The sequence below is a fragment of the Narcine bancroftii genome, chromosome 3 (assembly GCF_036971445.1).
Source record: "Narcine bancroftii isolate sNarBan1 chromosome 3, sNarBan1.hap1, whole genome shotgun sequence".
In the NCBI taxonomy this organism is placed as follows: domain Eukaryota; kingdom Metazoa; phylum Chordata; class Chondrichthyes; order Torpediniformes; family Narcinidae; genus Narcine; species Narcine bancroftii.
In genome coordinates, this window is record NC_091471.1 from 73,393,662 (window position 1) to 73,408,107 (window position 14,446).

At 39.0% G+C, this 14,446-nt stretch overlaps 1 protein-coding gene across 4 annotated transcripts in view; it reads left to right on the forward strand.

Annotated features, from left to right (window-relative positions):
- The window catches only part of atp8b5b (ATPase phospholipid transporting 8B5b), a 210,306-nt gene that overhangs the window by 136,190 nt on the left and 59,670 nt on the right, over positions 1-14,446 (forward strand). For all 4 annotated transcript variants that reach the window (XM_069924290.1, XM_069924291.1, XM_069924292.1 and 1 more), the window contains 3 exons: positions 141-329; positions 424-539; positions 12,811-12,975. In XM_069924290.1, coding sequence (XP_069780391.1) covers positions 141-329; positions 424-539; positions 12,811-12,975 — 470 coding nt within the window. The remainder of the gene's footprint in view (positions 1-140; positions 330-423; positions 540-12,810; positions 12,976-14,446) is intronic.

The window sequence follows — 14,446 nt, forward strand, 5'->3', positions numbered from 1 at the left end:
TAATTTTAGACAACAAAGGTAAAAAATTCAATTCATATAATTACTATCTATTATAATACCTAAATACTTAATTCGATCAGACCACTTAAACTCACTTCAAATAATTATCTGTGCTTTACATCCACATTTATTTTGAATAGGTAACCTTGTATATCAGGCACAATCTCCAGATGAAGGTGCACTTGTCACTGCAGCAAGAAATTTTGGGTTTATTTTCCGATCCCGTACTCCTGAAACAATAACAGTGGATGAACTGGGTGAATCTAAAGTGTACAAATTGCTTTGTATTCTGGATTTTGATAATGTGAGGAAAAGAATGTCTGTCATAGGTGAGTCAATTTTACCCAAAATGTTTTGTAAGCTTTTTTACTTTCCTACTAAAAATATTATTGTATTGACATTTATATTCTATTTATTGTATAGTTCGATGTCCTGACAAGAAACTGTATTTGTACTGTAAGGGAGCTGACACAATTGTTTTTGAGAGACTAAATTCTTCATCTCAACAGTTAAAAGATATAACTACTGAACATCTTGATGTAAGTATTGTAATAATATTCAAATTGTATTAGATCATGCATTCTATTATGTTGGATTTCACAATTCCAAAAAACATATAAAGATACTAATTTACTGAAAGTTCAAATTTAGGATGGATTTATTTTTCTATTGACACCCCTTGAAACATCAGCAGTGTTTCAGGTTGCAATCTAATACATTCACAATTAACAAATGACAGGCACAGAGAAATATTGAGTTAATGACAGATCAGAATTTGCAATGAAAACACTATCCAAAACACATGATTTTGAATGCAACTGCCAAAATTCAGGATTTGAGGTCATGATTTGCTGTTTTTCCTTAGATATCCAATTATTGGATCATTGAGATCTTTTCTGAGTTTGAGTGACTTGTTCAAGACGGATGGGTAGACTTGAATCAGAGAGGGATCAACATCCTGGCAGTCTGGTTCGTTAGTGCTATATGATGGGTTTAAATTAGATTTGGAGGTGGGTGGGATTCTATGCAGGATGAAGACAGGTGAGAGGTTAGAAGTTGGTATAGAGGATGACGAGTCAAAGTTTAGTTGGCAGGGAACGAGGAAAGACTTGATTTAAATGACAACTATTTTAATGCTAGAGGTTTGTATGACCTTGCATTCAATGTTAGCAAAACCAAGGAGATGGATGTAGACTTCAGGAAATCAGGAGAACATGAACCAGTGGATAGGGCCAAGAACTTAAAATTTCTGGGTGTCAACATTTCCAAGGATCTGTCCTGGAGCCTCCAAGCCAATGCAATCACGAAGAAAGCTCGCCAGTGGCAATGCTTATGAGGAGTTTAAGGAGATTCACCATGTCATCAAACACTCTTAAAAGCTTCTACAGGTGTATCATGGAGAACATTCTGGCTGGTTGAATTACTGTCTGGTATGAAGGGACCAACACTCAGGACAAGAAAAAACTCCAGAGGACTGTTAACTCAGTCTGCAACATCACAGGCACCAGACTTCACTCCATCGAGGACACCAACAAGAAGTGATGTCTTAAAAAGCAGCCTCTATCCACAAGGACCCCCAAAACCCAAGCCATGCTCACTTCACTTTCTTACCAACTGGAGAAAGGTACAGGAGCCTGAAGACAAGCATTCAGCGACACAAGGACAGCTTCTTTCCCTCTGCCATCAAATTCCTGATTGAACAATTAACCACAGACACTGCTTTACTTTATTTCTTTTTCTTGCACTATTTTTATTTATTTGGGAAGGAAGTTTATATAAATAAGCATTGTGATGTGATACTGCTGCAAAACAATGAATTTCATGACATGTTCATGTCAAATTCTGATTCTGATTCTGCATCCATTCCTTTTATGATGATCAGTGAACCAAGGGGAGCTTCAAGGAAAGAAATTGCTCTTTATCAGGCTTCTGTACCTTCTGCCAAAGGGTAGCAGTGAGAAAAGATTATGACTGGGGTAGTGGAGGCCCTTTAGGATGTTGACTTCCTTCTCGGGGTAGTGCCTCACATAGATGACTGCAATAGATAGATGGGAGGTCAGAAGCTGTGATGGATTTGGCTACGCTAACTACCTTCTGTCACCTACATTTCTGGATTGTTGAATTTCCAAACCAAGCTTTGATGCAACCAACCAGTATAATTTCCATTGTGTATTGTATAAGTTTGAATGTCTTAATGGCTCTATGACACAGGGTTTCCTTGATATCTGGAAGTTTGTCAAAAGATACTTCAATGAGGCAAAGGAAAGTATAGATTCCAAGGATACAAATGGCATCTGGACAAATTTTTTAAAATATATTGCGAAACTGAGGGCAGAGGAGGCAATATCATTCATCGTGTTTCTCCATTATATATATAAAGTTTACAACAGTCAATTCAGAGTGTACTGAAACCACGAGGATAACATAGAACAACAAGCAATTCATCTTCCTAAAAGTTTAGAGAGGGACATCTGGGAGCAACAACCTGCAGCCTGAGGATGAATCAGTAATATTTTTGCATAATGACATCAAGGATTTGCGAATGGTTCTTCTCTAGGCTGCAACATCTAAAATTAACCATCAGCACAGCCTCTCAAAACTTTCTACCTATCCAGGTTTCACCTGACTACAATCTGGAAAGTCTGGACCAAATATTAAGCTTGAATTTGCTGACAAGACAGGTACATTCCTTCAGGGCAAGCCATTCACCTGGAAATAATAGCTAACCCATCACATGGTAAAACACAAAAGTCTCCAGACACATACTTGGGTCTATGGACTGCATTGAGCTAGATCTTGTGAAAGTGTACATTGCTGTGCATCTGGCAGTCAGCATGTCAGATTCTATATAAAATAAAGTGAGGGCATCATTATTCTCATGGACAAAAGAGAGAAAGGCAGGATAACAGAAATTCTCAAGATTCTGTCCATGGGTTATTGTCAATTGAGTCTAGATTGTTTGAAGCCTGAGGATATACCTGGATCAGACTGAGCGGACAGCCTTGCACTTCAGGAAGACAGTTGCCTTTCCACATGACAGGTGGATAGACATATATTTCAAGATTCAATTTATTGTCATGTAATTAAAAGTGTCATATTACATGAAATTTCTTTTGTCTGCTATAGGCCAGACAGATTTGCCATCAACAGAAATTCCCTGAAGTGCCTCTTACAGTCAGAGAAAGAGAAGCAAAAGAGAGTTCACCTCACCGAGCCATTGAGTGTCTGTGGATTTGCTTCCAGCATTTTGCAGCCTCTGCAGCCACATAGAGTCCAGTCCAAATCATTAATAACACAAGCTCCAGATTCGAATCTCTGATACCATTAAGAATCATTCAATGCCCTCGGCACCCTCTCACATCCCAGTTCCAATACCTGGTACTCCTTCAACCAATTTTGAGGCAGCCATCAGCAGTCCCCAGCCTCCATGGATTCCTCGCTTTGAGTTACCAGCAGCCCGTTGCTTGTGTGGGACCTTCAGCCACAGAACCCCTCACTGGAACACCGCCGTGGTCACCGTCCCGTGGGTTGTCTCCTCTGCTTTTCCTTCTCTGACGGGAAGTTGTCTCCCCATTTTCTGGTGCCCTGCACCAGTTCTCTGCTTTCCTGGAGTCTGGAACCCCTCATGGCTGCTGCCGATCATAGGCACTGCCATCTTGGGTCCAAACCGCCAGCTCCTTTAATGAGCCATTTAAAGCATGTATGGAGCTGATGGCAGTTGAAATGGATGGTTGGACCCAGCAGGAGCATTGTGTCTTGGTTCTTCGCTCTCCATGGGTCCGCGCCAGTGGCAGCACTGCCTTTACAGCAGCTCCTGCAACAGCACCATTTTTGTTATGTTTACTCAGAGTGGGGCGAAAGATGCCCTTTAGTGGAATATCACACTTGTAAATCATGGATGTGTTCTCCAAAGGGTGATTCAGAGGAGAATAAATACTTGCATACAACTGCTCGACACAGTTTCAGTTGCCTAATTTCACTTAATAAGATGGGAAGCAGAAAACTTGAGGATTAAATCAAAACTGCACTATTTCTTTTGTCTTGTTTATGTGTTCCAGAGAACTTTTAACTGAATTTATCAAAAAGGATAAGGTATGAAGGATAATGATTCTAGGCAGCTGAGGGATACAGATTCAAGCTTAGCATGGATAAAATTGTTCTAGGTGTGGTTTGTGGCGATGCTGTTTTTTGTAATCTGAGACCCAGGATCTGGATGAACGGTCGACAGCCTGGTCCACAGGTTGTGGCGAAACATTAGTTCTGCTGGGATGCGTTTTGTGGTAGAATGGGGCATGTTTCTGTACACCAATAGGAAATCTGCAATTTTGTGTGTCTAGGAGGCATTTAGAAGTTTCATGGTTTTCATTGCTTTTAGGAATGTTTGCACAAAGCATTCTGCCTCCTCATTAGTACTTGGGTGATAGGGTTCGGACAAAATATGTCTGATATAAATCGAGGCCTATTGTCCGTAACTAATTCATGAGGCAAGATGTAAGAGGCAAAGATAGCTCGTAGACAGTCAATCGTGGGATCTGCTTTGGTGTTTTTCAGCTGTGAAACTACTGGCCATTTGGAGTGTGCATCCACAGCTATTAGGAAAATCTCACCCATGAATGGTCCAGCAAAATATCCGATGCCAGGGTTTGGATAGCCATTTCCATGGGTTAGCTTTGGCTTGCAGCATTTTTGGCTGCATTGATTGACATACTTTGCATTCTCTTACTGTTTGTTTCAATGTCTCGGTCTATGGAGGGCCACCAGACATGCATCTGGGCCGGTGACTTCATTTGTACCATTGCCGGATGATTGTGGTGTAATTCTGATAACATGGTAGTTTGCCATTTAGCTAGAATAATTTTACGAGTACCCCATAGTAAACATCCTTCTTCGACTGATAGTTCATGGCGGCATGTGTGGTAAGATTTTAAGTCTTCTGGAATGACTTCAGATTCAGGCCACCCATTAAGGGTGAAGTATAGGATCTTGCCCAATGTTGCCTCTTTTTGGGTTTCCTTTGCGATCATCTGGGCTGTGATGGGACGTGGTTGAAGTTGTTCTTGGTTGACGGCTGCAGCCTCTGCTGTCCATTTAATAATTTCTTCTCATTGTTCTGTCTCGGGTAGCAGCATGTGTGATAAGGCATCTTCATGGCTGTTGAGTGTTATACGCCACAAGTAGCATGGACCATCTTTGAATTCTGGCCGCAGCTAATACTGGTATACATTTGTGTGGCCCAGGATTAAACTAATAGGCTTCTTGTCTGTGTTCAGGGTGAATTTTTTTCCGTAAAGTTATTGGTGGAATTTTTTTACACCAAAAATTATTGTCAATCCTTCTTTTTCTAGTTGGGTGTAATTGCGTGCGCTTGTGGTTAATGCTCGTGAAATACACACTACTGGTTGTTCACCTTTTTCTGTGATTTGGGATAGTACAGCTCCTAGACCCACTGGCGAATCATCCATAGCTACTGTAACTTCTTTATTAGGGTTGAAGAGGATCAGCACCTTATTTGTTGATGTTAGTATTTCCTTTAGTTGATCAACTGTATTTTAGTTTCCGTATTCCAATATCATGTTTGATCTTTCTTGAGTAAATGGCTCAGCGGGCTGCATAATGTAAACATATTAGGGAGATATTTTTGGTAATGATTAACATATCCTAGGAAGGAATGTAATTCCAATTTGTTGGTTGGGTATGGGGCCCTGCTGGATTCATTCGCACCCACTCGTTGTCGATTGTAAACCCAAGGTATATTACTGAGGGGAGCACGAAGACACATTTGTCCTTTCTTAATCATACATTAGCCTGTTGTACTCTGGTTAAACCTTTTTCAAGGTTTTGTAAGTGTTCGGTGTTGTTTCAGCCCGTGATAATGACATCATCTAGGTAACACCCAACTGAGAGTCCATGTAGTAATTTTCCATTGTTGCTTGAAAAATTGCAGGTGTTGTTGAAATTCTGTAAGCCATGTCTGTATCAGAGAATAGTCCCAGATGGGTATCGATTGTCACATATTCCCTTGATTTTTTTATGTCCAATTCTATCTGTTGATATGTTTGTGACAAATCTAGTTTTGTGAATTTTTGCCCTCCGTTTAGTGGTTGGAACAATTCTTCTGCCTTGGGCATGGGGTATTCGGGTATTTTGAGTGATGGATTGATGGTGATTTTGTAATCTCTGCAAAAGCGAATTTCACTCTTTGTATGCGTATGATGGGCGCTATCCAATCACTGTATTGTATTGGTTCTAATATCCCTTCATGTTTTAGTCTGTTTAATTCAGCCTCAATTTTTCCTTTCATAGCAAATGGGACTGTTCCGTCTTTGAAGAGTTGTGGTTCTACATTATCTGTTAATTGCAGTTTGGCTTGAACATCTTTGATTTTCCCCAATTCTTGTTGGAAAATCACTGCAAGGTTGCTGAAGATTTGGTCGAGTTCTGGCTGGGAGGTATCCATGTGGTTTACATTTAGTATTGAACCAATTTTCAGCCAGTCTAGGGGAATGTGTTGTAGCCAGTTTCTTCTGAAGAGTGCTAGTCATGGGTATCTATGATGTAGGGAGAGAGAGAGGGAGAGAGGGAGAAATTTTTTTTGGTTGCTGTTGTTTTTATTGTATTTGGACCATACGTTTTACAAAATCTTTGATTCTGTCTCCTGTAACAGATCTTACAGTATTTTCTGTTGTTTTTACTGGGAGCGTTCCTTTACATATAACGGCATTAGGGACACCTCTGCCCATGTCTAACTCCATTTTCTCTCTGTGCAATTGTTTTGGCTTTAGCTGCCTGTTTATTTGCATGCTACCTGTGCTTTATAAGCAGATATTTAGATTTGATATGTCCTTCTGTTTTGCAAAGGTTGCAGAGAATTTTTGAAGAAACAGTTTTCTGGTCAGTGGTTGTATTTCCCACAACAGAAGCATTGTTGGCAGGAAGTCTTCCCAACCAGTAGGTCTGGTTGACCCACATCCAAGTTTTTATCTGCCATTTCAGAGCTTCAAGCAGTTTTGTATGCAATTGGTAACGTAATGTCTTCATCCATTGCTAATAATTTGTGCCTTTCTTGGTGATTTGCATATAGATTGGACTAGCCAAATTAGTAAAAATATTGAGGAGGAGGAATTCCTTGAATGTTTACGGGACGGTTATCTAGACCAATATGTCAAGGCACCAACTCGGGAGCAGGCCATTTTAGATTGGGTATTATGCAATGATAAGGGGCTAATCAACAATCTTGTTGTACGAGGTCCTTTGGGTAGGAGCGGTCACAATATGATCGAATTCTCACTCGACATGGAGAGTGATGAAATTAAAACCGAGACTAAGGTCCTGAATTTAAATAAAGGGAATTATGATGGTATGAGACGGGAGTTGAGTAAGATTGATTGGGTGGTGTTTATGGGGGAGTTGACTGTGGATAGACAATAGAAAGCATTCACAGATCTAATGGAGAAATTGCAAAAATCGTTTATACCGGTTTGGCATAAAATAAACCAAAAAAGGTGACTCAACTGTGGATAACAAGGGAAATTAGAGATAGCATTATGTCCAAAGAGAGAGCATATCAATTGGCCAAAACAAGTACCACAACCGAAGAGTGGGAGCAGTTCAAGATGCACCAAAGGAGGACAAAGGGATTAATCAAGAGAGCAAAAATAAATTACGAAAGTAAGCTTGCGGCAAATATAAAAACCGACGCAAAAGCTTTTATAAATATGTCAAGAGGAAAAGATTGGTGAAATCCAGAGTAGGTCCTTTGCAGTTGGAATCAGGGGAATATATAATGGGGAATAAGGAAATGGCAGACCAATTAAATTCTTACTTTAGTTCTGTTTTTACAAGAGAGGATAAAATAACCTCCCAAGGATGTTGGGAAACATAAAGACTAATGCAAGGGAGGAACTGAAAGAAATCAATATCTCTAAGGACATGGTCTTGGGGAAATTGATGGGATTGAAGGCAGATAAATCCCAAGGGCCTGATAATCTACATCCTAGGGTACTTAAGGAAGTGGCCATTCAGATAGCAGATGCTTTAAGAATTATTTTCCAGAGCTCGAAAGACTCAGGATCAGTACCCATGGATTGGAGGGTAGCTAATGTTACCCCACTATTTAAAAAAGGGGGTAGAGAAAAAGCGGGGAATTATAGGCTGGTGAGCTTTACATCAGTAGTGGGCAAAATGATGGAATCCATTATTAAGGATGTAATAGCGGAGCATATTACTAGCAGAGAAGGGATTGGATGGAGTCAACATGGATTTATAAAAGGTAAATCGTGCTTGACAAATCTATTGGAATTCTTTGAGATGGTGATAGGTAAAATAGATGGGGGAGATCCAGTGGATATGGTGTATCTGGACTTCCAAAAGGCCTTCGATAAGGTCCCGCATAAACAACTGGCTTACAAAATCAAGGCTCATGGGATTGGGGGCAAAGTATTGATATGGATTGAGAACTGGCTGGCAGGTAGAAGACAGAGAGTTGGGATAAATGGCTCATTTTCTGAGTGGCAGGCAGTGACCAGTGGGGTGCCACAGGGATCTGTACTGGGACCCCAGTTGTTCACAATTTACATTAATGATCTGGATGAGGGGATTGGATGTAATATCTCCAAATTTGCAGATGACACTAAGCTAGGAGGGGTTGTGTGCACGGAAGAGGGGGTCAGGAAGCTCCAGTGTGATTTGGATAAATTGAGGGACTAGGCAGATACACACCAGAGGGCAGATTACTATTTGAATGGCAATAGATTAAGAGATGGGGAAGTGCAGAGAGACTTAGGGGTACTTGTACACCAGTCTCTGAAGGCGAGCATGCAGGTACAGCAGGCGGTTAAAAAGGCAAATGGTATGTTGGCCTTCATATCAAGAGGGTTTGAGTATAGGAACAAGGATACCTTACTGCAGCTGTACAGGGCCTTGGTGAGACCCCACCTGGAGTATTGTGTGCAGTTTTAGTCACCTTATCTAAGGAAGGATGTTCTTGCAATGGAGGGAGTGCAGAGGCGATTCACCAGGCTGATACCTGGAATGGCAGGAATGACTTATGAGGAAAGATTGCGCAAATTGGGATTGTACTCACTGGAGTTTAGAAGATTGAGAGGGGATCTCATAGAGACATATAAAATTCTGGCAGGACTGGACAGAGTGGATGCAGATGGGATGTTTCCAATGATGGGAAAATCCAGAACCCGGGGCCATGGTTTGAGGATAATAGGCAAACCCTTTAGGACCGAGATGAGGAGGAATTTCTTTACCCAGAGGGTAGTGAATCTGTGGAATTCATTGCCACAGAGGGCAGTAGAGGCAGGTTCATTAAATATATTTAAGAGGGAATTAGATCTATTTCTTCAGTATAAGGGTATTAAAGGTTATGGAGAGAAGGCAGGGACGGAGTACTGAACTTTACGATCAGCCATGATCTCGTTGAATGGCGGAGCAGTCTCGAAAGGTCGAATGACCTACTCCTGCTCCTATCTTCTATGTTTCTATGTAACCCCATCACTAATCTGTCTCACAGTGCCTGATTTAGAAACTGCTCAAAATGACAGTGCTCTGCCAGTTTGCCCAACGATGCCAAATATTTACTTACTGTTCCTCTTGGTCCTTGTCTCCTTTCATAGAATCGTTGCCTTTCTGTCATAACTGGTGGCTTGGGGGCTTAAATGGTTCCTTGGGGCTGTGCATGATTCATTGAATGTCTTCATCCCTGGATCCTCCGGGTCCAGCAAAGTCTTAAGGAGGTCAAATGTTTTGCTGTCCATTATACTGAGGAAGAGGGCATGTTTGCGGTTTATTGGACCTTCCACAGTATTGTGGGCTATGCAGTAGTAGTTAAATCATTTTACGTAGTTATCCCAACTTTCTTCTACTTCATTGAATTCCCCAGACTTTCACCTTGATATTTTTGTGGAAATTTGTTGGGGTTGTGAGGTAGCTGTTTTCTACCTTTCTCATGGTTAGTGCATGGAGTATGCGTAGGATTCTTATCCCATCCTCGTCACCACTGTTTGTATGTACTCACACAATTAAGACTCAGACGTGATGCTTTCTCATCCTTTACTTCTATTAGACTACATGGCTACTGACACACAGGGTTTTGTATATTGTACGTGGACGTCATGATGTCCAGCAGAGGGCGGGCTTATACCCAACACACACCATTCCAATTGATGGGATCTAGTAGACAAGGATGAACCTTATCTCCAGCTTTGTTCATATTAGCTATAAAGCCACTTGCAGAAGCAATTAGGGGTGATTTATAAATTAAGGTATTTAGGGTTGAGCAAGAGTATAAAATTAGTTCATTTTCAGATGAAGTTCTAATATATTTGACAGAGCCTGAGACTTCCTTGTGAAAATTACTGGTACATTTTAAATTGGAAGAATATGGAATATGGAACACTTACAAAGCCTTTCTGGTTATAAAATAAATTGGGATAAAAGTGAAGTTATGCTTCTTACGGAAGGAGATTATAGCCAATGTTAAAGAAATACTCAATTCAAGTGGCCATAAGATTGGATTAAATATCTAAGGATTTGTATAGATAATCATTTAAAAAAATTTGTATAAATTGAATAATTTACCATTACTTAAAAAGGTTGAAGAAGATTTGAAAAAAATGGATGATTTTACCTATAACATTAGTACGAAGGGTTAATTGTGTTAAGGTGAATATATTCCCAAGAATACAATATCTTTTTGAAACTTTGCCTGCATTAGTACCTCAAAAGGTTTTTCAGGAATTAAATAAATATGTAAGGAAATTTTCTTGGAAAGGTAAAATGACATGAGTCTCTATAGAAAGGTTAACATGGAAATATGAACTTCCTAATTTTAAAAATTATCATCAAGCAGCTCAAATGAGATGCCTTACTTTTTTTTGAAGGAGAAGAAAAGCCAGCATGGATTAAAATAGAATTGGATAAAATAGGAGAGAGATCAGTGGAGGAATTAATGTATAAATGGGATTCAGAATGAATAGCTGGTGTTAAAGGAACACCATTGGTGAAGCACTTAATTAATGCTTGAAATACGATAAATGATGAAATTGGAACAAAAGGAGGTAAATCGACTATGATGCCTCTGATTCAAAATTGTCTGGTACCTTTTTCAAAGGATAACCAATTTTTAAATACAGAATGAAATTAGATTTATCAGATCAATGTTTTAGTTGTGGTGAGGAGATGGGAACTTTCTTGCATTCAACTTGGTCATATCCCAAGGTAAGACCTTTCTGGGTGGACTGAAGGATTTTTTTAAGAACAATTTACAGGTATTCTATTTCCACAAAATACAAATTTATTTTTATTGGGGAATATAGAGGGAACAAGACCTAAATTAAGACTATCAATATACCGATTTGAATTTTTTTTTTAATAGCACTAGTGGTGGCAAGGATAAGTATTGCAGTTACTTGGAAATCAGATTTACACTGAGGCATGGGAAGATGAAATATAGAAATTCAAAGTTGTATTCCCTTGGAGAAAATTACATATAAGCTGAAAAAATAAATATGGTATATTTTTGCAAATTTAGTGCCATATATGCAAATTTTAGGTATAAATAGGTAGTAGTGTTCTTCCTGCTCCTTGAAACTTGTGTTAATCTTCTCTAAATTAATTATATAGAAACTGGTGGAATCCTGTGTGTTGAATAACAATCCTCTGAGTAATCCATGAAGCCTTTTCTCTTTCTTTTATATTACTATATATTATATTTTTCTTATATATAAACATCTTAGCGGGTGGGGGGTTAAGGGATAGGATGTGGGAGAGGGAGGGGAGGGATTATTACCATCATGTAATGATTATAACCTTCTTAAATTTAAATTTCTGTTGTTATATATTCTTCTTCTTCTTTGGCTTGGCTTTGCGGACGAAGATTTATGTCCACATCAGCTGCAGGCTCGTTTGTGGCTGACAAGTCCGATGCGGGGTTTATTAATTACATGTATGGAAAATGTTTTAAATAAAATATTCAGAAAAAAGGACAGCAGACAGATTAAACTGGAGTCTTTAATTAAAATATCGTGATTTATGATGAAAATATTGAATTGAATGATCAGCATTATATGCATTTTGCAATAAATATTTTTTCCCTTTCAACCACAATCCCGAACACTTCCACTCCTCTTGATGTTACTCTAAGGATATTCTATATACTTAACCAAATCTTTTCACCTGTCCTTATTCCCCTCCCCAACCTCTGATGTCATATTCCACCTTTTTTCAATATCAATTTTATTTTTAACCAATGCCCTAGATTCTCAATTCTGCCGCTCTTGCAAATCCAACTAATTCCCAACCCTACATACTCTTATTCACCCCAAATCTGATAACAAGCTAATCCTTCATGCCCCAATTGTCACCGCATAGAAGGCTAAATTCAGGTAAATTGGATTAGTTTAGACACATGGGCATGGTAGGTTAAAGACTGTGGTTCTGTGCAGTATGATTCCATGATAAATGTTGCAAAATTGCTTGATTTTGATGAGGAGCTTTCTTCTAAATCAGTGGTGAGATCCATTGTTTACCACTGATTTCAAAAACAGGGCCAGTATTGAAGCAAATTACACTTTTGCAGTTTTGGGTGTTCTGAAATTGGAAATAATCATGGCATCTGAGAGAGATGTGTCTGCTGGATCTTATTTTTGGTATAATTTTGATGTAAAATTATCACTCATTACCAATTGCAACATTTAATTTGCAGTACTCTAGTCTTTAACACATCAGAATAAATAAATTGTATTCTCTAAAATATTTCTGTGTAAATTACATAATCCTGAGAAAAAATCTTTTTACTTGTAGGAGTTTGCAGGTGATGGTTTACGCACTCTTGCCCTGGCATATAAGAAGTTAGATGAAACGTACTTCAAAGACTGGCAAAATCGGCACCATGAAGCAAGTACTGCATTAGAAAATCGCGACGAACAACTGTCTATATTATATGAAGAAATTGAAAATGACTTAACTGTAAGTTACTTGTGTATTATTGCATTCAGTGGAATATATTGTTTCATTTTTATATTTTTGAATACATGGTTATCAAATATAATTTTACCATTTGAAGATTATTATCTGATAATTTGAAAAAAAATATTTTGTATGAAGTTTTTGATTTCAGTCATGATTTAAACAGGTTTAGAAAACATTTGGTTAATATCTGATAGACTGTACATAAATTGATAAAACTGACCTGTCTATCCATAAGATTATTTTTGCAGATATGCCAGTCACATGTGTCATTGTCAGTTACTCTTGAAATAATTGGCTTTGTAGCCCCCATACAGTTCTTCCAAGTGAAGCAACATTTCATTTGTGAATCTGCAGGGGTCATCTTCTGCATCCAGTGCTCCTGTTGTGGTCTGCTCTACATCGGACAGACTTGGTGTGGTCTGGGAGATTGCTTTGTGAGCTCTTCTGCTCACCATTTCATTTCCATGTCCCATTCTCTTGCTGACATGTCTGTCCATGGTCTCATGAACTGCCATACTGAGACCACCTGCAATATCTCATCTTTCAAATGGGCACCCTATAACCGGATGGCATTAACATCTTCTCCAGTTTCTATTGAACCACCCCTTCCCTCGCCTTCTTCTCCGTCACCATTCCCCCTCTCTCTCTCTCTCTCTCACTTCTCTTTTCCCTCTGTCTCCTTTCACAGAGCCAAAATCAATTCTCACCTCTTTTATCATATTGAATTAACTCCTCCCTATCCTATTCTTCAGTCTTTATTCTGACACCTTCTGTTCTTTGCCTTTTTGTTAAAGAAGGGCACAGGACCAAAACGTTGGTAATATATCTTTACCTCCTATGGATGCTGTGAGACCGGCTGAGTTTCTCCAATATTTCTGTGCTTTAATTACAATCACAGCGTTTGCAGACTTTCGTGTTTCACAGCCAATCAGGTCAAACCTGTTTATTTCTTTGTGTCATTAATGCATCTATAATGTTACAAATGCTTTGTACAAATAACACACCTTTAACTTTATAATATTTTCATGACGTGGTCTTTGTCAATAATGTTTTGTTAGTTATTAATCTCCCTGACATTTCCTAAAACAAGCTGACTTTTCATTTGAGAGGTTCTTACCCATTGTATCGTGGCTCCTTATACTTTATACTTTTCATTTTTTCTGGTTCTGCCCATATCATTTAATGATAATGGATCATAATTCAATTTTCTCCCTTTTTATTCAGCTTCTCTAATCATGAAGTGTTGGAAAGTGGATCTTCTAGCTGTAGCCTCAGTATTTTTCTCTTAACTATACAGTTCCCATTGATCACTGCATTCCTTTCTGTCTGCCCCCCTTATTTGAATAGTCCTCCTCTGTCATCAAAATTTGACACTTGCTTTCAGATTAAAGCATTACCAAGTATATCATATCTACTTGCACAGTGCCAGACTAGGGCCACTCCACCAGTGATAGAACAGAAAGTGATA